The 25,705-nt window shown below is 43.3% G+C and overlaps 1 protein-coding gene across 11 annotated transcripts in view; it reads left to right on the top strand.

Moving 5' to 3' along the window:
* vwa5b2 (von Willebrand factor A domain containing 5B2) overlaps positions 1–25,705 on the top strand; it is a 139,071-nt gene that overhangs the window by 78,788 nt on the left and 34,578 nt on the right. For 9 of the 11 annotated variants that reach the window (XM_041204050.1, XM_041204069.1, XM_041204060.1 and 6 more), the window contains 6 exons: positions 3,462–3,638; positions 8,058–8,168; positions 14,625–14,827; positions 22,932–23,046; positions 24,309–24,494; positions 25,392–25,605. In XM_041204050.1, coding sequence (XP_041059984.1) covers positions 3,462–3,638; positions 8,058–8,168; positions 14,625–14,827; positions 22,932–23,046; positions 24,309–24,494; positions 25,392–25,605 — 1,006 coding nt within the window. The remainder of the gene's footprint in view (positions 1–3,461; positions 3,639–8,057; positions 8,169–14,624; positions 14,828–22,931; positions 23,047–24,308; positions 24,495–25,391; positions 25,606–25,705) is intronic. The other 2 variants (XM_041204078.1, XM_041204043.1) reach the window with 1 other exon arrangement.

Raw genomic sequence — 25,705 nt, 5'->3', positions numbered from 1 at the left:
GCAGTCATGTGGGCAAACAAGCTTTCAGACTATTTCATTGGTCACAATGAAAGCAGACCATAAGCCACTAGTCTCCTTATTGGATGATAAGGAGCTAGCAAAGATGCCTCCCAGAATGCAAAGGTTCCGCTCATTCCCTCATGAAGTTCACCTACAAAACGTTATCTGTCCAAGGTAAAAACCAAACAACAGCAGACATATTTTCCAGGGCCACAGTAGGCCTTCTGACAAAACAAGACCTCAATCTCATCAAAGAGCTGGAAGCCTTCCAATTGACAAGGAGACACCTGGCAGTGACCACAAGTAAACACCAACAGATTCGCCAGGAACAAATGCATGATGAGGAGTGTGCCCACATCCATCCTTTCAGCCAACAGGGTGTGTGGCCACAACAGAGACCATGGTACCATGAAAGCTTGGTTCAAACAACAACAGCACTGGATGGTCATAGGCAATCTCCTGGTCTACAATGAGCAGCTGGTCATTCCAGCTTCCCTTTGGCTGGAGATCCTTCAAAGAATGCACCAGGGCCACCTGGGCATCACCAAGTACAGGGCATGGGCCCAATCCGCTGTCTGGTGGGCAGGCATTTCCAGGATGATTGAGGACACCAAAGCAAACTGTCAGGTGTGTGTACAGCACAAGCAGAACCAAAGAGAGTCCCTCATCCCCACACAGTTCCCTAACAGGCCATGGGAGATGGTGGACATAAATCTGTTTGCCTTCAACAGCAAATCATTCCATATAGTGATGGATTACTTTTCCAGATGAGTTGAAGTGAAGCAACTATATACGACTACCACATAGGCAGTAATTAAGATACTGAAAGAGATGTTCGCAAGCCATAGCATCCCAGGCAAGATTGTGCCCTATAATGGCCCACAATGTTCAAATGAGTACTTCATGCACTTCGCCACCACATCCAGCTTGCACCACCATACCAGTCAAAAGGGGAGGCCAAAAAAGATGCCCGCACTATAAAAGCCGTCCTAAAAAAGAATGAAGCCTTTCCCATAGCACTGCTAACCTACAGGTCCACCCCATTTCAATGCAGCCTAGCCCCATCTGAACTCCTGATGGGCATGAAACTTCGCACACAATGTCCAATCCTCAAAAAAACTAATAAAAAGATTAGTAACCTAGGATTACCAGGATATGCAAGCAGAAGAGCAGTCCTACAGGCAGAAGCAGGCTCCCACCTACAACAGAAGATATCACATCAAAGACTTGCTACAACTATGAAAGGATGACAAGGTCTGGATTAAAGACCGCGAGAGAGAGGGTACTTTCATCAGGAAGGATGACCAGCCTTTGTCCTATCTGGTTGGCACTCCAGAGGGTATAGTCAGAAGAGACGGGAGGAGTCTTCTCCTCATCCCTAGACCGACCATTCCCACAGTACAGTGGAGAGGCATTGAGGAAGATACCTAGATGCCAGATCAAGCTCCAAATCAGCTGAGGTTACCTGCAACGACAGAGCCTACAACTCTTCCAACAGTAGTGTGAACACGAAATGGAAGGTTTATAAGGCCTCCAGGCGACCTGAACCTACGAACTCAGAGACTTGAAGTGGGGAGATGGGGTAGTAAATACTAGGGGTAAACTAGAATAACTTGAAATACATTGGATAAAGACTTGGGGGGAGGTGTAGTTTAGGGGTCTGGCATATATAGGATTAATGTGGAATTGAGTACAGTACCGCCCACACAATGATGAAAGAGAGCACATGACCCACGCCTAGGGGTCAGTCTAGTACTGGATAGAGTCGTGTGCACAACCAAGCATGGAGACAGCTCCTAGCTTAAATCCTTTACTGTATATGTGTATTTATTAAATACACACAGTTAACCTACTTAAGATTATGAAGACTTCATTAAGACCGAACAGTATCCAACACCCTACAACAATGAATTTCTCTCAGTAGCCAAATTTCTCCATTACCTTCCAAAGGCCTTATTGGCTTATTGACTGTGTCAAAGGCCTTTGTCAGGCCAACAGGCATAGAGGTCTGTGTTCTGTTCTTGACATTTTTCCTGGAGCTGTCTAACTACTATCATATCAGTGGTTCTTTGACCTTTTCTGAAACCACACTGACTCTCTAGCAGCAGATTCTGGTCCGAGACATTAGGCAGTTCAGAAGAATTCCAGTGAAAATTTTGCCGGTGATGGAGAGGAGTGAGATTCCCCTATGATGGTTGCAAGATTTGCGAGTTCCTTTCTATTTGTATAGGTGGACAATGGACCTACCTTTGTATTCTTGCGGGATGGTTCCTTGCTCCCACATAGACTGAAAGAGTTCATTGAGCATCTTGACAAGGCATTGACCTCCAATCTTGCAGATGTCAGCTGGGAGAGCATCAGCTCCTGGAGCTTTGCCGCTAGTCAGGTGTTTGATTGTGTTCATCATTCTTAACTGCGTGGGAGGTCATCAAGAGATCAATTGATGGTAATCTGTTGATTGCTTTTCATTGATGAATGAAGGTTGATTGAGAATGTGGTTAAAGTGCTCTGCCCATCTTTCTAGAATTTGGGTTTTTCCTGTGAGGAGTGTTGACCCAACAGCACTGACGATTGGTTATGAATCAGTAGACGGGCTCGTGGACAGATTTCAGAGCTTCATGGAATCTCATCCACACTTTGTGGTCTGCATGTGACTAAAGTTTGTCTGCTTTCTGATTCAGCCAGATTCCTTGCATTGGATAGTCCAGTGGATGTTTCAGTAGGCATCATGCTTGGATAGTGATGACTTGTCATTGAAGTAAACCCTGTAGAGTTGATGTTTCTCCTGCAGTAATTTCTGAATTATCTTGTTTTTTTCATCGTATCAGTCTTGGTGCTTATGAGAGATGGAGCCAAAGGCCTCAAGAGCAGTAGAGTACATGATATCCTTGGAGGTCACCCAGTCATCCTTAATGCATTATCCATTTTTGTTAAACACAGGTGATTCTTGAGATTCTGAGAGAGATTCCTTCATGACTGCACGTTTGAGTCTTGAAACATTGAGATGCTTCTGGACCTTCATACCCTGGGGACATCTGGGGGGTTAGAACTTGACGTTCATCTTTCTAATGTCTGTCATACATAATCTATCTGTCACTTCATAGGGCTAGGCAAGAACACAGAAATAGGTTGAGGAAAGGTCATGGAAGGATTTATGGATGGGGATAAAGATTTTAAATATAACGCAATAATAATTCATCATATCTCAACTTTCCTCTCTCAAACCAAGACTATCAAAATAATAAATGATCATTTATTTTACTGCTGTTTGTGAGAGGTTGATGTTGTAGAATTTGTTTTTGACTTGAATAGTTGCTTATATGCTTTGACTCAGTAGATAAATGTAAGTACTATTACTAACATTCTGTTACTCTGCCTATAATTCTGTTATGTAATGACATGTGAAAATAATAGTGGAGCTGTCAGAGGTATTGATGACAATGATTGTTGTCTTCTTGCAGGTTGATTTTGTGCGGAAGCGTTTTCATAAAGACATCACATTCAATCCTGTGCTGATGCTGAACTTCTGTCCTGATCTCCATGGCATCCCAACAGATTTTAGAAATGTGACCAGAGAAATTATATTCCTTATTGACAGAAGTGGCAGCATGAGTGGTATTAATATAGAGAAAATAAAAGTGGGTTACTTAGAAATATACATGAATTTTGAAACAGTCAAAATATCTTTTATAATGGCTGGGATTTTGAGATATTCACTGTCATTACTTTTCGGAAACTGATAACAACTTCTAGAGTCCTCATATGCACATTAAACGTGGAAACCCAGAAATTGCTGTTTTCCATAGGGTGCACTGTTGAAGTCCCCATAATTGCAACCATTCAAAATCATTGAACTTTTATTCTATTAGTCTTGCTGTAAAAAGCCTTGGAAAAAGCTGCACCTTGTTGAATGAGGTGTAACTGGGCTTTTAGTGGCTCAACAAGTTCTGAATTGCAGCTGAACAAGTTCTCTGGCCTTGGAAAATCTCATTTGATATTTATGGAATGTCAAATCACTTCATTATGTTTAGAAATTCTGCATTTTAAAAATGCTGTCTGTAAAATGATCTTAAAATGAGAGATAATCAATGCTTTTTACTTATTGGTTTGCTGTCGATAAAGATTCTTTAATGTGATTAACTATATACCCTGCATAATGACATCGGTGTTGTTGGATGGCTGGATAACCCCTTGCCTTGGCACCAGATTCAAATTAACATTGGGTAAAATTAACTCTACACCAGAGATCGCCATTACTTTTCCACTGATCGCAAAACCCGTGTTCAGCTTCTTGAACATCTCATTGGTCTTATCTTGAATAGATATTGGTCCTGAGTTCATTTTTACTAACTGGATCAAAATTGCTGAAATATCCCTTTTAACTGAAGTCATGTTCTCACACTATGAGAAGAATAATGTGATAAGACTATAAAATGGTTTTTAAACAAGTTTTAATTAATTTCCATTATTTTTAAATGTATTTCCATCCATTGTTTTATCTCTACCTTTTAGCCTTTTTCGATTCCTTCACCCCACCCCACCCCCACTAGGGCTATCTGTATCTTGCTTGTCCTGCTTTCTATCCTTAATTAGCACATTCTTTAGATAATATCACCACCTTCAACACCTCTTTGTCCTTTTGTCTGTGACATCTTTTGGTTATCTCCACCTATCACTGGCTCTACTTGTCCAACTGCGCCCCCCCCCCCCACCTTAAACCAGCTTATATTTCACCCCTCTTCTATTTTTACTTAGTTCTGTTGAAGGGTCATTCGGACTCAAAACGTTAACTGTGTTACTCTCCGCAGATGCTGCCAGACTTGCTGAGTTTTTCCAGGTATTTTTGTTTTTGTTTTGGATTTCCAGCATCTGCAGTTTTTTGCTTTTATTTAATTTAATTAATGTTTTGTTTATTTTGACAGATTTATTTTCCAAGAGTTTCAAATATTATAGGGAACATAGGAACATAGGAGCAGGAGTAGGCCATTCGGCCCCTAGAGCCTGCTCCACCATTTAACTAGTCAATGGCAGATCCTATACCTCAACACTATCTTCTCACACTATCCCCATATCCTTTAATGTCATTAGTATCTAGAAATCTATCAACCTCTGCTTTGATTATACTCAACGATTGAGCCTCCACAACCCACTAGGGTAGAGAATTCCAAAGATTTAACACTTTCTGACTGAAGAAATTCCTCCTCATCTCAGTGCTAAATTGTCTACCTCTTATTCTGAGACTGTGTCCCCGGGTTCTAGAGCCCCCACAATTGGGGGAAACATTCTTCCTGCATCTACCCTGTCGAGCCCTGTAATAATTTTGTACACTTTAATGAGATTACCTCTCATTCTTCTAAACTCTAGAGAATACGGGCTCAGTCTCCTCAATCTTTCCTCATAAAACAATCCTGCCATCCCAGGGATTAGTCTGGTGAACCTTTGTTGCACTCCCTCTAAGGCCAGTATATCCTCCTTTAGGTAAGGAGACCAAAACTGCACACACAACTCCAGGTGTGGTCTCACCAAGGCTCTATACAACTGCAGCAAGACTTCCTTACTCCTGTACTCAAATCCGCTTGTAATAAAAGCTAACATGCCATTGCCTTCCTAATTGTTTGTTGCATCTGCTTGTTAACTTTCAGTGACTTATGAACAAGAACACCCAGGTCCCTTTGGGCATCAACTTTTTCCAATCTCTCCCCATTTAAGAAATTCTCTGCATTTCTGTTCTTTATAGCAAAACAGCTAGTGAGCTTTGTTTATAATGAGCGGGTTTAGGGCTTTTGGGAGGGGGGGCGGGGGACATTGTTGAAGGTTGCTTAGGGAGGGGTGAGCAGATAAAGGAGTTTTGGTTTTGAGAGGGGTTAGGGAAGTTGAGGGGGTGTAAGGTGGGCTGAGGGTGAGGGTTATAGGGCTTAACACTGATCCGTAGAACTGTACTGATATATCTGCGAGCAAGGGCAAGCCTTTTACCCGGCTGCTTTGGCATCGGCCCGCCTCCATCTCTAACTCCATGCCGTCCCCACTTCTGCTGGATGAAAATGCTGCTGGCTGGCTGGCTCACATTGCTGGGACAGAAGCAAGATCATAACATCAGGAAATTTCCCAACTCCTGATTCCTGCATCCATGTTGAATCTGCATCTGAAGAGCTATAACCTTCAAGGCTATGGACTAGGTGCTGGAAAGTGGGATTAAAATGAGCGGCTAGTTTTGTTTTTCTCATTTTGGATGGCGCAGACATGATGGGCTGAATGGCCTCTTTCTGCACCGTGACTTTTCTATGTTTCTATGAAAATCTAGCCCATAAATTATGAAATTACAGTATAGATTTGAATCCCTGCCTAAATCTATTCATTGTATTTAAATCAAATATAGCTCTCATTTTAAAAAAATGTTCTTCCGTATAACAAGCATTTCCCCTGTTCCAGCTGCAATCACCATTATAAACTTGATGTGGTTGAGGGAAAAGTAATAAGTTATATTCTTGAAGTCTAACTGGGAATATTTGCAATTAAGTTTCCACTTCCCTCACAGCAATGAAACAGTCCAAACCAAATTCTGTGTCATCCAGTGTATTCATGACCATGGTGCACTATTCCTCATCACCCCCTTGATCTTTCCATAGCCTTTGACACTGTTCAGCTGCTCCATCTTCCAGACCCTTTTCTCCATTATCCAGCCCAGTGGGACTGCTCTCAGCTAGTTCCATTCTTGTTTATCTGATCATAAAATTATCTAATCCAGCAATGGCTTCACTTCCACATGTAAACTAGGAATCCCTGTAGGTGCTTTCCTTTGTCCCCTCCTCTTCATCACCTACATGCTGCCCTTTGACGCCCAGCTCTAACTCACCTCCAACTTTCTCATCTCTACTGCTGCCTCTATGTTGTCAAACTGCTTGTTTGAGATCTTGGGGGAATTTGAAATGCCAAGGATGGGTGGGTTTGGGATGAGGGAAGGTGAAAATGTGAAAATTCTCAAACCTGATTCCAGCCCATTCCTAACCTTCATACTTCAAGTTTTAATGGAGGGAGGTGGCCAATTCATCTTCAGGAGGCAGGTAGGTTATTGACATTTTTGAAGGAGGCTGTGTCCCTTCATTTTGATTGCATTTTATGTTAAATCCATGGAAACTGGATTTCCTGTGTCTTGGGAATTCTAGCAGCTAGGGGGACACACGAAGGAAAGAAGGGATGAGAGTGCATTTATAGCATTGCTTGTGGGCAATGTGGAGTAGGAGTGTTTCCCTCAACTCCCAAGCTAACATCTACCATTTGGACCATGCAATGTCTAACACTCCAACTCCCCATCATCTCTAACTTCATTCCTGATCTCTGATTTCCAGCCCCCCGCCCCATCTCTACATTCTATTTGCTGCAATCTCTGACTCCCACCCTTCATGATCTCCTGCCAGCACCCCCTGCTGCAAACTCTGATCTTCATCCCTGTGATCTCCAACTATCACCCTACCCACCCCCATCACCCACCATAGAATCTCTGACTTCCTTCACCAACCCACCTGCCCCCCAATCTCGGCCTGTCTGATTTTTGTGATTTTGAACTACCCCCCCACTCCACCCCCATGATTCGCCAACTTCCTGCAGTCTTCGACTTCCCTCATTCCCTTCCCTATGATCTGTGACTCCTTACCTCCCCCATGCCCACCTACACCTCCACCCACCCGATTATTCCCCAGATTGGAAGAGGATACAGAGTGGTTGCTGGTAGAGGGAGGTCAGGTAGCCCATTGCCATCCATCAGCTTGGAGGTAAGTGGCCAGAACAGGGAGGTTCTCATTGCAGCTAAAAGGGGAGAGAAAGAGAGACAATGATGAGGGCGGCCATGGCTTCCATTGTGGGGCCTGGAGCACTGTTCTACTGGTCACTAGGTTATGAGATTTTGTCAGCAGAATGTAAGGTATTTTGGCAGAGACTGATTGTTTATTAACTATAAGTCCATTACTTACAGCTTACCCTCTATGTACAATATGTATAAAAGTGATCATTTCAGAAGCACAGCTTTCAATCCTACTGCTTTCTTTTTTCTTCATTTCTAGGAAGCCATGGTAGTTGTTATTAAAAGTTTACCACCTGGAACATTACTGAACATAATTGGCTTTGGCTCAAATGTGAGGACTCTCTTCTCTTCCAGCCGACCGTGTAATGATGTAAGTTCTCCTTGCTTTGGCATCTACCAAAGATAACTTTGATTTAAATTCTGTCTTTGGCAGTGACAAATGGGCACTTAGCAGCATGTTTCCTTAAATCCAGTGATAACAAAAAACACTTGCTCTTTTGTTTGGTTTCGTGATTATCTCAGGTTGACAGAATGTGCATTAGGAACCATATCTTCTCACTTAAATTGTTGGATTTATACTGAAAAAAATCCCCTTTCACTGCCGAATAATAACAGCATCTTATTTGTCTCTGTGTAGAGATGAACATAATACTCCCTTTCAGGTTTATGATAACTGAAGTTAAATTATTGAAAATTTATATGGACTTGCAGTCAATCCACTGCTGGAACGTTGTGGTTTGCTCACATCAGAACCTTTGTATTTGCAAGCCAAATAATTTGGACTATAATGTGATGTCACTTCAGAAAATCAATCAATTAACAAGCCTGTGGTAAAATTCCAGGAATATGCAGCTTTATAACATGCAATTTCTAAGAAGAAAGCAATTCCGAAAACAAAAGACATAAAGAGATACCTGCTGACTGAACTCATATATATCTCCTGATTTATTTTTATTTTGTTAAGAGCTATTAATTAAAGAATAATTAGCATTCTCTCATTTTTCATTAGGAAAGTAATTTCACCATCCGGTGGTAAGTGGCCAGAACGGGGAGGGTCTCATTGAGGCTGTGACAAATTTTAATACTTTATTTATCACATACTAGAAAACTACTGGACAAAACCATTTTAAAAAGTGGTAAAACTGCATGGTCACGTATTCAAATATTCTCCTTAATTTGCTTGAAAAGAATTTTTTCTGTTTTTTCTTTAGCCTATAATGAAAAAAATCCAGCTCCTTTAAACATTTGCAGTTGACGTTGAATAGCAAAAGTTCTGAGATTTCCAAAAAATATTCTTTTCAAAAACCATTTTTGAAGATTTTTGTCCAGTTACCTCGGAGGGTAAGATGCAGTCTGATCTTTTTATCTTTACACAATGGCTGCCTATTTCACTCAGTAGCCAGCAAAAAGGAGCCACTATTTCAGATCGACTGAGCAAAGCTTGTTTTGAATTTTTCCCTTCTGGTCAGAACATTTGATGCATCAACTGAATCTTTGAGACTTAGCTCAATGAGCTAATGTGACATTCTGACTTGGAAATAAATATCCAAGCATTTTAATTCCCATTCCTCTATTGCCCCCGTGCTCGCTGACATACATTGGCTTCTAGTCAAGCAACATCTTGATTTTAAAATTCTCATCTTTGTATTCAAATTCCTCCATGGCCTTGCCCTCTCCCTGTCTCTGTAATTTCCTCTATCCCCGCAACCCTTCAAGATAGCTGCACTCATCAAATTCTGGCCTCCCAAATGCATCTTTGATTTGATTCCTCCATTCCGCCACCATTGGTTAATGTGCCTTCAGTTTCTGAGGCCCTAAGTTTTGAAATACCCTCCCTAAGCCTCTCTGCCTCTCTACAGAGTTACTTCACTTTCCTCTCTTCAGAAACTCCTTAAAACCTATCTTTTGGACCAAGTTTTATCGAATATCTCCTTCTGTGGTTAGATGTTGCAATAATTATGGTTTTATTTAGTGGGTAATGTAACCTTAAAAATAATACTTGTTAGGCAAGATCACATGATCTGTATTAACCAATAGGAGAGTAGCTCGGGCTACCTCAGCAGTCAGTGTTGAGATAGAGTTGGTTTTAGAAGCACACATGTAGTTGCTGCTGAGTATATTGTAAAAAAACTTTAAGTTTCCACCCAAGGAGTGTCTGCAGATCAACTCTATCATTAATAGCACAACTCAGCCACCCTACCACAAACTAGCAACAAGGATGAAACAAGATTGAACAGAAGAAATCAAGTTAAAAAGAAACCGGCATTGTACCTCGCCCAGTGATTGTAAGTAGCAAGCTCCGTTAGAATTGAAGAAGTTATCCCTCTCAAAATGCCACAATTTTGGAGCATTGCACCTTTTGAACCAGCCACAGATGATTGGTCTTAATACATAGAACAACTCAGGTTTTTTTATCAAGCGAACAAGATTACGGGGGAAGAGAAGAAGAGAGCGATCCTCTTGAGTACTTGTGGGAACAAAACCTACAGCCTGACTTGAAGTTTGACAGCACCCAGTGCCCCAGATTCAAAAAATCTCGATGAATTGGTGGACCTCGTGAAGGGTCATTTTCAGCCAAAGCCCTGAGTCACAATGCAGAGATTCAGGTTTAATTCGCAAAATAGAGCCTCGGGTGAGACAATATTATGTGGCAAATTTGAAGCAGCTAATGGAACATTGTGAGTTCAGTACCACTCTGAACAACACGCTCAGAAATGGTTTAGTGTTTGGTGTGAAAGAGGACTTTATTCAGAAAAAAATGATTGTTCGAGGTGAATCTGGTTTTCAAGAAGGCTCTAAAGATAGCGCTGGCCATGGAAAGCACAGTAAGAGATTCAAAAGCAATACAGGTTGTGAAAAATGGTGCCTTCCTCCACATTGGGTGGGAAACCTCAGCCGAAAGAGGCGCAAAAAAGTGAGACTCTGCCAAGAAGCAGAAAACTTCTCCCCCGCTAGCCAAAGAATAAAGAAAAATAAGTTAGCAGCGAAATCGAATAATAATTTTAATAGAGCTGGAAACAAGCAGTCTTTTAGCAATTGGCAGTTTAAAAAAATCGAATGCTCCTATTGTGACAGAAATGGACATATGATGAGTCAATGCAAGGAAAGATTAAAGCAGGCTTGTAAACAAAAGAAGCCCGATGAAGTCTACAATGTAGAAGAGCCTGAACCAACAAATTCAGACTTTTACTCATTGTTTAATCTGAAAGTTGGGAAGACAGAACCAATATTTGTCACAGTGAAAGTAAATGGCAAAGCTGTTAGAATGGAAGTGGACACAGGAGCTTCCACGACAGTAATTGGCAAACATACCTTCAGATATTTGAATAATGGTGAACATAAATTAAGTTTAGAAGAAACAGATGCTAATCTGAAAACATATACAGGTGAAGACATTCAAGTGAAAGGCATAAGCAGAGTAACTGTCCATTATGGAAGCCAATCAGCAAAGCTACCCTTGATGGTGGTAGCAGGTGAAGGGCCAAACCTCCAGGGGTGAAATTGGTTAAAGGAGATTAAGTTGGAATGCACTGAAATTTTCCAGTTAAGAGCAAGTGGGCTATCAGAGCTACTTAGAAAGTACCCCACTGTCTTTAAGAACCAACTGGGGAAAATCCAGGGCCTGCAGGCCAAGATTCATGTGGATCTAGAAGCAACCCCTCACTTTATGAAGGTGAGACCAGTACCATATGCACTGCAAGAAAAAGTCGACATTGTACTGAACAGACTAGAGAAACTGGGCGTTATACAACCAGTTCAGTTCTCAGAATGGGCAGCAACCATAGTCCCCATCCTTAAACCCAACCAAAGCATCCGAATTTGTGGAGACTACAAACTGATGGTTAATAAAGTAGCTAAGCTAGACAGGCACCCCATTCCATAAATCGAAGATATATGCCAACTGGCAGGAGGGACAACGTATACAAAGCTTGACATGTGTCATGCTTATCAACAACTAGAGTTGGATAATGCCTCCAGGGAATTTGTCACAATTAATACACATAAAGGAGTGTACCAATATACACAATTGCCTTTCAGTGTCTCCTCCACTTGTGCCATCTTCCAGAGAACAGTGGAAAGCTTACTGCAGGGACTGCCCCAGGTTGTAGTCTATTTAGATGATGTATTGGTGACAGGGTTCACTGAAAAAGGGCATTTGGCAAACTTAGAAGAAGCCTTAAAATGTTTCTTGCAAGCTGGAGTGCTTTTACAAATAAAGTACACATTCCAAGTGATGGAGGTAATCTATTTGGGTCACCGGGCAGACTCACAGGGCCTCCACCCAGTTGAGGAGAAAGTGAGAGCCAAAAGAGAGGCACCTGTGCCAAAGAACGCCTCAGAGCGCAAATCATTCCTGGGAACGATCAACTATTATGGGTGGTTCTTACCCAATTTATCTACAGTGCTGGCCCCCCCTACATTATCTACTCAAGAAGAACCAACACTGGTCTTGGGAAGCAGCCCAGAAAGAAGCTTTCGTAAAGGTGAAACAATTGTTACACTCATCCAATCTATTAGTGCATTATGACCAGATGAAAGAATTGGTGCTGATATGTGATATATCTCCCTACGGAGTGGGAGCAATGCTCTTTCATCAGTTGGACGATAGCATGTAACGGCCATTAGGTTACATATCAAGAATGCTCACCACAGCAGAAAAGGGATACTCGCAGATTGGAAAAGGCCTGTCCATCATCCTTGGTGTCAAGAAATTTCACCAGTACATACACAGCCACCATTTTACAATAGTTTCAGACCACAAACCATTGCTAGGATTGTTTAGTGAGGACAAGGTTATGCCAACCCTAGCCTCAACAAGAATACAGCAATGAGCTTTAATTCTGGCAGCATACAAATACACTTTTGTATATAGGCCTGGCAATCAAATTGCAAACACTGATGCCCTTAGTTGTTTGCCTTTACAAGAAAATGTTGAGCACGTCCCAGTTCCATAGGAACTTGTTTTGCTGTTAAGCTTCTTAGATTCCTCGCCGGTATGTACCCGACAGATCAGAGACTGGCCAAGTCAGGACCCAGTCTTACCTCAAGTATGAGAACAAGTGCTGTATGGCTGGTCATTTGTCATATCTGACAAAATGAAACCGCACTTCAACAGAAGACATGAAATAACCAACCAGGATGGCATCTTATTGTGGGGAGCATGAGTGATAGTTCCTTCAAAGGGAAGGGAGCCACTTTTAGTTGAACTATACAGTGCCCATCCAGGAATTTCCCGAATGAAGACCATAGCACACAGCTAGCTATGGTGGCCTGGGATGGGTGGTGAAATGGAGAGTTTAGTAAAGTACTGTGTACAATGTCAGCAAATGCAAAAGTTACCAGTGACAGCTCCGTTACACCCATGGGAGTGGCCAGGTAGACCCTGGGTGGGGTTACACATTGACTACATTGGACCTTTCCTGGGAACAATGTTTCTGCTCATTGTCGAAGCCCATTCAAAATGGTTGGACGTATATGAGGTGAAGTCACCAACTTCAGCTGCTACAATTACGAAACTACGTCAGCGTTTTGCCATTCACGGACTACCAGAAGTAGTTGTTTCCAATAATGGCACTGCATTTACAAGTGCTGAGTTTCAATGGCTTATCAGTCTCAATGGTATCACTCATATGAAAACTGCACTGCACCACCCTTCCTCAAATAGACTAGCCGAAAGGGTGGTTCAAATGTTCAAGGCAGGCATGAAAAAGCTAACTGGGGATTCCTTGGCAACCAAGCCAGCACACTTTCTTTTTCATTACAGGACTACTCCTCACACAACAGGTGGCACACCTGCGGAGTTATTGTTGAAACGCCCTCTCAGGACAAGGTTGAGCTTAATAATGCTGAATTTAGAGGGGAAGGTGGAAAGGAGTCAGGGAAGTCAGAAAACTAGACATAACACGCATAGCCACGAAAGGAAATTAACCATGTGAGAGCCGGTATATGTGCAAATCTTCGGGAAAGGACCAAAGTGGTTACCGGGTGAAATAAGTACGGTGACTGGACCTCTATCTTACCACATGGAGGTGGAAGGCCAGATCATCTGTAAATACGTGGATCATTTAAGGAAGAGAATGTAAAACCATCAAGATATGATTCCACCTGTGAGCATGACCGGGTCGACGTTTCCTGTTGAAGATACTCAACCCAGGACTGACATGCTTGATGTTCCTCTAAAAGTTTAGGATACAGAACTGCAAGTGCCCACCGAAGCACCTGATGTTCAGGCAACTCCGAAAAAGGAGGTTCCTGACAAAGAATCTGAAGTTGTGGAGCTGCAACATTCCAAACATACCAGGAAACCACCTGAAAGACTGAACTTGTAAATTCCTTACCCAGTTTAAATATTATGTTGTCTTGAAAAATGTGTACCTGTAAATATAATATATATAGCCAAGTTAAATGGGGAGGAGTGTAATAATTATAGTTTTATTTAGTGGGCAATGTACCTTTAAGAATAATATTTGTTAAGAAAGATCACATGATCTGTAGTAACCAACAGGAGAGTAGTGCAGGCTACCTTAGCAAAGAGTTAGGGTTGGAGTTGAAAGCACATGTGTAGTTGCTGGTGAATATATTGTAAATAAACTTAATGTTTCCACCCAAGTAGTGTCTGCAAATCAACTCTATCATTAATAGCACAACTCAGCCACCCTATAACAGGTGTCATACTTTGTTTAATAATGCTCCTGTGCCCTTTCGTGATGTTAAAAGTGCAATATAAATAGTTGTTGTTATTGTACTGGGTCACATGTTTATATAATTCCTTCTGTATAAGCTTACCTACAGTTTCTGGTTAACAATTTCTTTTGCTTGTTTAAAGGAGACCTTATCTTTCGCCTGTGAGTATGTTCAGAGGATGAGGGCTGACATGGGCGGCACTAATATTCTTGGTGCTTTATCTTGGATTTTCAAGCAACCAGTGCTTCGTGGCTATCCTCGGCAGCTCTTTATTTTGACTGATGCTTCAGTGAGCCATGCTGGGAAGATTATTGAGCTTGTGCGAAAAAATGCAAGTTCTGCAAGGTACTTTTGCTGTATTTCCATTGTGTCTAGGATAGACTAGGTGAAATATTAAGCTCCTTTGTGCATCCAGTTGATCTCAACCTTTCTCTCAAAGAGATCTGCTTTTCCATCTCTTTAATTCCTCCTTTCCTATTAATCACTTCTTCAACATATGTAAAACTGTCGCTTCTGTGTTGAAATAACAATTAAAAATAATGACTAAATGCTTTCTAAATCCTATAAATTCTTAAGAGATCCTCAGCGGGAAGACTGAAAGCTAAAATAATACAACTAGGTTGTAGTCTATCTCTAAACAACTAGTGACACTGCCAACAATGACTCATTGTGAATGCTGCAACGATATCCACCAATGTGCAATTCCAGTATGTTTGCTCCAGTGTTTTCAAATGTCTTATTTTTATTCTTTATTATTTAAGTTGAGAAGGTAAGGTCCTAGTCTCTCCTTCTTACGGAGTCTGATCCCTTGGATAAGGGCTTCTCAACAACTTTGGTTGTGATATATGCTGAACGTAGTAACTTCCTCACAACCATAGGGCTGAATTTTGTGTTCGTCGCCAGGGGTTGGGGGGGGGAGGGGCCGCACACTGACGCGTAAAAAGAGCACAGTGACATCGGGTGTGCATCCCGTGTCATTCCGATCTTCCGTTCGGCGGGTGCACGCCAGAGTCGTCTGTGCGCCCGCCGAACTGTCAAAGGCCTGTTAAGGCCATTAATCAACTAATTAACCACTTTGATAAGGCTGCCTGTCCAACCTTAAGGTTGCTGGGCAGGCAAAGAGCCCAGGCGGCCTTCGCATTTTTCATGAAACCTCATGAAACGGGCGGGATGAGGTTTCATGAAGGGTTTATTAAATTAATAAATAATTATTAAACATTTGGTAAACATGTCCCAGCTCATGTGACACTATCACATGAGGGACCATGTGTAAATGATTTTTAACTTTTTATTTTGAAGTTTCAAATTCCACTTAATCTCCCTGAGGCAGCTCTGTGCCTCAGGGAGATTTCTGTGCTCTTTCGCACGCATGAAGGCCCTGACTCTCCCTCCTCCCCCCGCCCGCGCAGGTAGTGCTGCTACCACTCAAGTGGCAAGCTGGGCGGGCCATAATTGGCCGGCCCACAGTAAATGGCGGCGGGCGGCAATCGGCTCCACATCTGCTCCCAACCGGCCCGCCTGACGGGGAGAAAATTTTCTCCAATAATCTCGCACGATCAGCTTAAAAGTGTAACAGAAATCTTCTTAAATTTAACATTATCACCCGTGCATGAGTCAGAAACTGTTGTTCATTTTACTGAATGATACACATTTTTTTAGCATGGGTATAGCAACGTTGAAATTGAAGCACATTATCAGCTCAACATCAAATTCTTTCCAACTTAGCTTTCAGTGCCTGAACTGAAGGGTGGAATTTTAACCTAAAAAGGTGTGGGTTTGTTCAGATGTGGGTTAAGGTCCGAAAAATCTGTTTCTCAACCCAAACCTGCGTCCAAGATGCCTGTTTTCACCTTTAACTTAGGCCGAAAACTGGTGGGCAGCTTACCTGCTCTAGGGAGCCAGGTTGGAAATTGAAATATGATAATGAGGCTGCAAGCCACATTGACGATCAGCTTTTCATTTTACCTCTGGCAGGGTTTCCCAAGCATCAGTAATGTGGTAGTTTCATCGAAACAAGTACTTGGTGGATTTGGAAGGTTTGTGCCTTCACACCGACCTCCTGGATCCAGGTGCTTACCAGAGAGCCTCCACAATCTTTCCCAAACACCTCTCATCCCACCATAGGCCTCCAATCTACACTCTCCTAACCCACAAACTTGAATCCCCTCCACATCTGAGGCGTACAACCTTCTCCCCTCCTCCCACCTGCCCTTACTCCTCCATCCCCGCCCCAGGCCCCCAACTTCTTTCCAGGAATCAGTAGCCCACCTAATTGACCCCCCACATCACATGGTTCGATCCTCACAACTATCCCCCATTCCTCCCTCCTCTCCTTCGATTGACCCACTTTCCGCCACTCAACCTCTTCTGATCGACCCCTCGCTTCTCTCCGATTGTACCCTCCTCCCTGATGCCTTGGATCAGGTCAGCAAAAATTTCCCCCTAAGCCTCTCCACCAGACTGGAACGCAAAGGAGGCAGCGTGAACATCGTGGTGCTGTTTGTATTGTCCTGCTTCATTCCTGCCTGCTGCCCATTATCTGTGATAGGCTGCTGCATTTATTGTACTCCCCTTCCGCCCACCCCTTCCCCCACCTGTGAGTGCCTGCACTTGCTAGGATTATGGCTGTCAGAACAGCCCTTCACAATGGCTCAGGATTCTCCCTGGGGGCATTGGCAAGTGATCAGCTGCCTGAAGGCTGTCCATATTTTAAATCTCTGCATTCAAAAAAAATGTCAATTTAACATTTAAGTGGTTTCAATATCCTTTGGTGTAGAGCACAAACCTCCTAATTGAGAGGCTAAGGGCGGAATTGTCTCAGATTTGCACATAGTGCGGTAGCGGGCAGGAAATAGAACGTTTTAACTGCTGGCCGCAATGGTGGCTTTTTGCTTTGTATCGTCCTATTCTCAGTGCGTCTCACCTCGTTACTTATGCATTCAGAGGGAACACTCCAGGCTCAGATTTTCCCACCATGCCATGACTCAGCACTTCCTCACTCCAGGCGCCATATTTAAAGCGCAGCAGTGCGCGGCCTACTTCATGTCTTCAGACCGGGACTGCTCCAGGCTTCAAGCAGCCCCAAAAGCAAAGAAGACAGCAGCCCCCAAATTTAGTGACGCCTCTCTGGGGTGCCTGCTGGATGCAGTGTAAGGCCACCGCGGTGTCCTCTACCCCCACCCTAGCCACAGGAGGCCCACCAGAGTCACCAATCCAGCGTGGGAGGCAGTCAGCGCCACCGGAGCACAGAGGAAGTCAGCCATCTAGTGCATGAAGAGGATGAATGATCTCATCTATTCTGTCAGGGTAAGTCAACCACCCCATCACCTCAACTCACACACTCACAAACCCATCACACATCCACAGGGATCTCACACCTCAAGGGACAGCACCACTAGCTCTCACACACACCCTCACATCTCCATCAGGCTCATATCCTCTGGAATTCACATCCTCATCCTGTTCATGGCTCCGCTCACCATACAAATGTTCCATGCAGTGCCAAGCTTCCTGCTCACACTCTCTCCATCTGTTTTCATACAGGAGAAGCTGGCTCACAACAGCAGAGAGAGATCCCAAACCAGGGCTGAAGTGGCACACATTAGGCCATTCACTTACTTTGAGGAGTGTGCCATCGTGCTGACTGGTGAGGACATGGACCATGCCTGCAAACACCCACATAAGGATCCTGCATCTCATCATCCCTCTTTAAACACAACTGTAAGTGCTCTGTCTCCTGCTTTTGACCCTGCTGCCATGCACTAATTATCTCTACTTTGGTTCACAGGGAACTCTGCCAAGAGACCGACAACCTCAGCCAGCCAGTCCCTCAGCTCCATCCAGGTCCTCACCTCCAGCCAAGAGGACACCTCTGCCATTGAAGAGCTGGAAATAAGCAGCCTGGAAGATCCATCACAGCCCTTACCCACACCCTGCACCATCACAGAGAGACAATCCTCCTGTGGGACTTGATCTAGAGTAGGCTTGGTTTCACAATCTGGTGGTCACTGCACAGACACGTGTCCGCAGAAGGATGAGGCAGGTTCAGCTGAACTCCCTGTTGGAGGACTGCTGAGGAAGAGGCATCTGTGAGGTCTGAGTCAGATGACAAGCCTTAGGATTCAGCCTTCCAGCTCATCGTAGAGAGTCAGCAGAAGGCGGGGGAACATCATGCGGAGCTGCTGGAAGCCCTCAACAGAGTGACACGTGAGTTGGAGGAGTGCGTCCGCCTGCTCTCTGATGTAGTGGTGCTCATATGTGTGTGCATGGAAGTCTCCAGGGCAAAGACGGCAGACACCATAAAGACCTTGGTCCAGCAAAACATGGAGATGCACACAGACCTGCATTCCATCTTGGTAGCCATGGGTGAGTTCCTACAGTGGTAAACGGGGCACGTCGACATCCCTCCAGGAGAAAAATGGTAGTCATCACATTTCTGCTCAGCTCCCCAATTCTTTCCTCTCCCCCAGGCACCCATGTCCTTTCCCCCATCACTGTTGACCCCCCGCCCCACGCTAGCATCAGCTTCCACCTCCCCACTGTCACTTTTTCAGGATGAGCAGGTGAATGTGCACATTCACTACCTTCCTGAGAATCCCACTCCCATCCACATTGACCTCCCAGACCTCCTCCTTCCCACTCCCAGGGTCTATATCTGCTTCCGTCCCCACCAACCACCCTCGCCATCCCTTCTACTGCTACCGTCGCACCTTCTCCCTCCCACCCGTCCGGCTCAGTCTGTCCTCTCTCATACTCACCACTCCTTCCTACCATGCCCACTCTCAGTTCGCTCCCCAGGAGGCAATCATTGTCTTCACAGACCCCTCCCTTGCACATTCACATGGACATCCCCCCACCCTTACTCCCTCCTCCACCCTCACTCCTTCCCCATTCCAAAATCCTTCCTCCCCCTGGACTCCTTCCTCAGCATGGACTCCTTCTCCCCTCTGAACTCCTTCCTCCCCCCGAAGTCCTTAGCTCCATCCGAAGTCCTTCCCCCCGAACTCCTTCCTCCACCTGGACTCCTTCCCCCTTCCGCACTCATTCCTCCCCCCAAAGTCCTTTCTCCTCCAACTCAAAGAACAGCTTTCTCCCCTGCTTACACCTACCTCCCCAGTTGCCACATTCTTCCCGTTACAACCTCCTCCCTCCATGCTCCCTCCCACCTCCCAACCTCGCCGACCCGATACCTTCATCTCCCCCCCAACTCACGGCTCCCCCCGACACCTTTGTTTCCCACCCCCAGCCTCACACCCCGGTATACCTTCCTCTCCCAGTCAAACTTAGACCTTCCTCTTCCACCCTTCTCTGGTTCGCCTTCCTCTCCCACTCACAGCTGGATCTTCCTCTCCCGCCCTCTCGTCGATCACCAATCACCTACAGCAGCCTGTGGCCAAGACCGTGATGTTCCAAAGTGGACCCAGAGCATCAATGGAGACCTCCCACCTTCCAAGAGTTGCTTTTCAGCAGAGCCATGTCCACGAGGATCCACCCAGCATGCGATGCTTGTGTTCCTTCAGGGTCCGGTAGCTGTAGGGCTCCAGCATCTTCTGCACTTTGGATGTCCACGAACTGAGCAAGGCCCTAACGGTAAGTCCCGACTTCTGAACGTCACACTTGTCCGGATGTGTCCTGGGCCGGCGTGTTTTCCAGCCAGCGTAACAGCAAATCTGGTGTGGGGTGATGCTTCCGGTTGGGCCTTATGTTGCATCCCATTGGTGGGATGCAAAGTGGGTTCATGCCGGCCTCCAGCGGGATTGGCATTCCGCCATGGTGGTCACTATCGGACGATCCAACTGTGCCTTCACGCTGTGTGAAACTGATTCTTGACCTTCTCGCCATATTGTTTCCGCCCACCCTCCCCTCCCCACCTGCCATGACGCTCGCGCCAGTGGGGCTGGAAAATTCCAGCCTAAGCTTCTGGCTTGGCTGCTGAACTTGCCATTCCATTCTCTGTTTGAGGTTCAATAATCCTGAATCAAGTCTTTCAATGGAGTAACCCCAGAGTGGCAATGTGTCACATTTTTGGTAAGAACAAATGACAAGACCAAAACTAAAAGCAGCAAATGCTGGAAATACTCAGCAGGTCTGACAGCATCTGTGGAGAGGGAAACAGGGCGAATGTTTCAGGTTGATGACTTCTTCACCAGAACAGGAAAAAGTTAAAGCTGCAACTGGTTTTTAACAAGTATAAAGGCAGGGGAAGGGTGTGGGGGTGGGGAAAGAACGAAAGGGAAGATTCTGTGATGGGCTGGAAGGCAGGAGAGATTAAATGACAAGGGAGGTTGATGCAAGGCAAAAGAGGACAGTAATGGGACAAGTAAAGAAACAAAAGATGGGTCTAGAGGAGGTGTAATTGAGAATAGCAGAACCATTACTAATAGCTGCTGTCCAAAAAAATTGGGCCAGAGGCTATACCTGAAATTGTTGAATGTTGAGTCTGGAAGGCTGTAAAATGCCAAATCTTGCTGATCCTCGAGCTTTTGTTGAGCTTTATTGGAACCGTGTAGGAGCAGAGAAAGAGCAATCAGGAAGAATACGGCAGAGAGTTAAAATGACAGGCAACCAGAAGCTCGGGCATGTGCTTCTGGAATGAATGGATATGTTCCACAAAGCAGTCACCCAAGCTGCGGTTGGTCCCTCCAGTATAGAGGAGACTGCATCATGAGAAGTGAATACAGTATACTAATTTGAAAAAATTACAAGTAAATTGCTGGTTCACCTGGAAGGAGTGTTTGAGGGACTGGATGGCTGAAAGGAGAAGTAAAAGGGCGGGTGTTCTATCTCCTGCCCTTGCATAGAAAGGTGCCGTGGGAGGAAGACTGCTTTTGGAGGTGTTTGCGGAACGAACCAAGGTGTCATGGAGGGAACAGACCCTCTGGAATCCTGAAAGGGGAGGAAAGAGGAAGATATTTCTTCCTCTTCTTCAACACTTTCAGAGGCAGAAAGAGGCAGAAATGGTGAAAGAAGAGGCGTTGAAATTGGAGGCTGGTTGAGTGGAAGGTGAGAACAGGTGGAACTGGGAAGGAGGGGGAGGGGTAAGAGCAGAAGTGCAGGAAATCGAATGGACATTGTCAAATGTCCTGTCGACCAGGGTGGCAGAGAAGCCTGAGAAAAAAAAACACATCAGGAGCACAGCTATTGAAGGTGGCTTTATCAGAACGAATGTGACAAAGTTGGAGAAACTGGGAGAATGGCATAGAGTCCTTACAGGAAATGGGGTGAGAGGAAGAGCAGTCAAGGTAGCTCTGGGAGTCAGTGGCTTAGAGTGGATATTGGTTCCCAGAAATATAGAGAGAAGTTAAAGAAGGGAAGCATCAAAAACAAAAATAAAAATACCTAGAAAAACTCAGCAGGTCTGGCAGCATCTGCGGAGAGGAACACAGTTAACATTTCGAGTCCAGATGACCCTTCAACAGAACAGGGAAGAATCAACGATGGACTCATGACCAGTTGTGCCCTAGCCCTTGCAAAATCTGCACACAGCTTGAAGACTATAAGGCATTTGTTTCTTATAAGATTGAACAGATTGACCATGTTGTGAGTTTATTATGCAAAGAAAATGAAGTAAGATTAACATGAATAGCAGTGGGACTGATTGTTCCACTCAGAGGCTTCTAGCTTCTCCTTATAATATAACTTTCACAAGCTAAGCTTGTTCCTTTATTAAAGCACTGCTACATTAGGGAATGTTATTTCATACTATGCATTATATGTGCTCAGTTGGATCTGTCCAATGTTGATTGGTGGTTTTGTCAAAAATAAATCACTTTCTGGCTATATAACATCGAAAGCTTGTGCAAATTGAATAGCAAATTGATCTCCATAATTCTATCATCACATTAAAGTGAAAAAAGCAGCACAGCTTGAAAAAGATTAATAAAAGTAAACAGTTTTGCAGCTGAGGAGGTACAAACCTTTGCTTCAGAATTATCATTTAAAATAAACATTTTACTGTGTGACAGTGAGCATCTTACAATAGCTTGCCTGCCTTTCATGGCAGTGAACCAGGCTGTTCAATTTGATTCATAGATGCTAAATCCAATTGGTGTTTAGTACTAATGGTTCACATTGCTCCTTTCATTAATTAGTTACGAGGGAGAAAAGCGTTGGGAAGGTCAACAAGAGCTCATCATGTGCCTTTAACAGTAAACCAAACAAACTTGTGTCACTAGAGATATTTATTAAGTTGGGTTCCAACGGTCACACATTTGGCTGCTGGTTCCAAGGAAAACATTATTAGCAAAATTGGTTCCATAAGTCTAATTTATGCATCTTAAAGTGATGGCAGAGTTCAGTGTTAGTGACATTATGTATTGAGACATTAAATAAAGCTTTCATCTGGCTCATGATTAATTTTGATATCTAGCTTCATTATAATTGTTTTAAAGATAAAGTATGGAAAAGGATATATTTGTAATGCCACAGCTTTAACATAACATTTTGTTAGATGTTTCAGTTATGGGCTGGGCCCTAATGCCTGCAAGAGGTTGTTGCATGGGGTTGCAAAGGTTTCAGGTGGAACAGTTGAGTTTTTCAATGAAGGTGAACGGCTACAACCAAAGGTGAGTGGCTTGTGATCTTAAATAATATGTACATACATTAGGGTAATTGTGAATTTGGGCAATAATGTAAAATGAGTCATTTTGGATTAGCCATTATATATCTCTGCTAAGTTTCCTTATATCACATTGCCTTGCAAACCAGTATCTCTTGTCCTTTAAGACCAGTTTCTTCTAATTAACAAGCCTTTTGCCTCCCCAAATAATAAGTCATATACAGTAACCTTCTGAGTATCCAGGTTATTGCAATGAAATTCAAATCTAAAAATAAAATATCAAACAGGTGGTTTTTATTTTGTTATCAATTTGATTTCATAATACTTGAATTTCCACATAACTAGCATAACCTAGCAATACAATGTGTTTCAGTTGTCATCTCACAGTGTAGGGCTGTAGTTGTCTGACAATTATCTTTTGTTAGTGCCCCTTTCCTTGCATGTTTGGATTAAATAGTGTAGTATCTGTCCACTTGGCCATTTGACTTCACTTTATCACCAATTTGGAATATTCTCATTGTAGTTATAAGCAAAGGATGGCACTGCTTGGCCCCTAACTGATATTAACAATTTCTTCATAACTGTAAAATGAACTGAAGATGATGAATCAGAAAATAAGGATACGCATAGCACATACAATGCAATCCACTCTATCCTTAGGTAGGGTTCCTTTTTCCTTTCAGCTTCGCCTTGGACTGTCAGCTTTGTTACTTCAATATTCGTTGGGTACATGTAATTATTTTTAATACAATATTCCAGCAGCATTTGAAAAATAAATTGCAGAAATGTTTACCCCTGTAGTTAGGCACTTAATATTTAGCAACTGATGGTCCTTCAACAAGATAGATCCAGCTTGTTCTAAATTATAGTCATAACAAAGCAAAACGTAATCATTAAATACTACGTTGACATTTGGGCTTATTTCTTCCCATTCAAAGACAATAGACTTTCCAGTGGTTAGTGCTATTATTGTGTTCTTCAAAGCTACCCTTCACAATATGCATGCATTGTTGGGAAAAGGGAGAAATTAAGGCTTTTATTTCAACGTATCTGCTTTTAAATCATGGGTCTGAGCATAGGGTCTATTGTACAATTGGTTACACACTCAACCCCAATAAAATCAATTCTCCATGGACTGAAATCCTAATGTATGTAAGTTGACTGTTTCTGGTAGATACTATGGTTCAGGTCACATGCCCATAGTGTATCAGTAAAGATTTTGAACAGATATGGTTGAATATTAATGCTGTAATTTTTTTTATCAATTAGTTAATTAAATCCTTAAAGAAAGCAATTGAACCTGCTCTGAGTGACATCACCATTGAATGGTATCTCCCAGATACTTTAGAAGTCCTCCTTTCTCCAAGTGAAATTGGACCTTTGTACCCAGGGGATCATCTGAATGGTTATGGTGTCATTTATGATCTTGCTGGATTCCAAAAGAAGAAAAATGCTGTAAGTCAATTCTGTATTAAATATAAATATTCTCATAATGTTCAGGATAGTGGGACACCAAGACATTGAAAAGTCAACCAGCAGGGTAGGAATTTAGTTCAGTAGCGAAATGGAAATCAAGGCAAAACCAGCTGTTGGGTGAGGTGGGGGTGGAGGGGAGTGGGGTTGGTGGTGGTGATGGTCGTGGGGGCGGGGACAGGTGGGGGTGAGTCAGTGAAGGGGAAATATAGAAGAAAAGATGTTGATTGCTGTAAATGGGAAATTCATGGATGCATGGAATTGGGATGATGCCAGATGTTGATTCCAGTGAGTGGCATAGGATAGGAGGTCAAAGGTGTATAGATGAGCACACGCCCAGAAAGGATTTACAACGATGAAAAGTGGGGGGTACCTTGGGAATGGGATTCAGGCAAGTTGCATGTGCCAGTGTGTCAGATGCCTTGGATATTTCCATTAACTTTTTTTCAACTGGACGGTTTTCTGCGTTAGTTACTAGTCCAGATGCAGAAATTAAAACCAGTCCAAAAGGACATGTGAAGTTACTTTTTCAAATTTAACTGAAAATCAGGATAGCACCATGAGTTAGTCCCACTTTTACCAGTTCATAACCTTGCCATTAAGAAACTTTCTGTGTATGTTAGGCAGTTTTTGAGTGATTGAGGCTCAGGAAGGCTGCTCACTGGTACCTGTTGATCCAAAAGACATATTTTTGGTAGGAAGCTGATTTTCTTTATCATGTTCCAATAGAAGTGGAAGATCTAAAATGCCAATGTCCACAGAATTAGGGCATGATAGGGAAGAGAAACTTTATTAGTTTTATGAATGTGTACATATACAACATTTGTTTAATATTGAAAAATAAAAGTTAAATATTTGAGTTTATTCCTTCTGTTGTAGGGGAAGCAGCACATCCCTAAAACAGCGTTAAAAGGGTCAACCAACTCCGTTTTCCAGGCTCAAGATGAGTCTTTTGCACCAGCTTTGACTGATGGAATCAAACCATCTTTCCCTGTTGAAAAGAATGACATTGAGCAAGCTTTAAAGGAGATTTCCCATGAGATTTCAGTAGAATTTTCAGGTGCTAATGCCGATGAGAATGAAAAATGTAAGGGTAAGGCATATGAACATCAAACTATTTCTTCACCCAATTGTAATCTCCCATTTTTGCTTCTCCTATCCTAATTTCCTGTAGAAGCTTCTCAATTTCATGT

The sequence above is a fragment of the Carcharodon carcharias genome, chromosome 2 (assembly GCF_017639515.1).
Source record: "Carcharodon carcharias isolate sCarCar2 chromosome 2, sCarCar2.pri, whole genome shotgun sequence".
Taxonomy (NCBI): domain Eukaryota; kingdom Metazoa; phylum Chordata; class Chondrichthyes; order Lamniformes; family Lamnidae; genus Carcharodon; species Carcharodon carcharias.
Note: the sequence above shows the minus strand (reverse complement) of the source record. Positions and strands in the feature narration are given on the sequence as shown.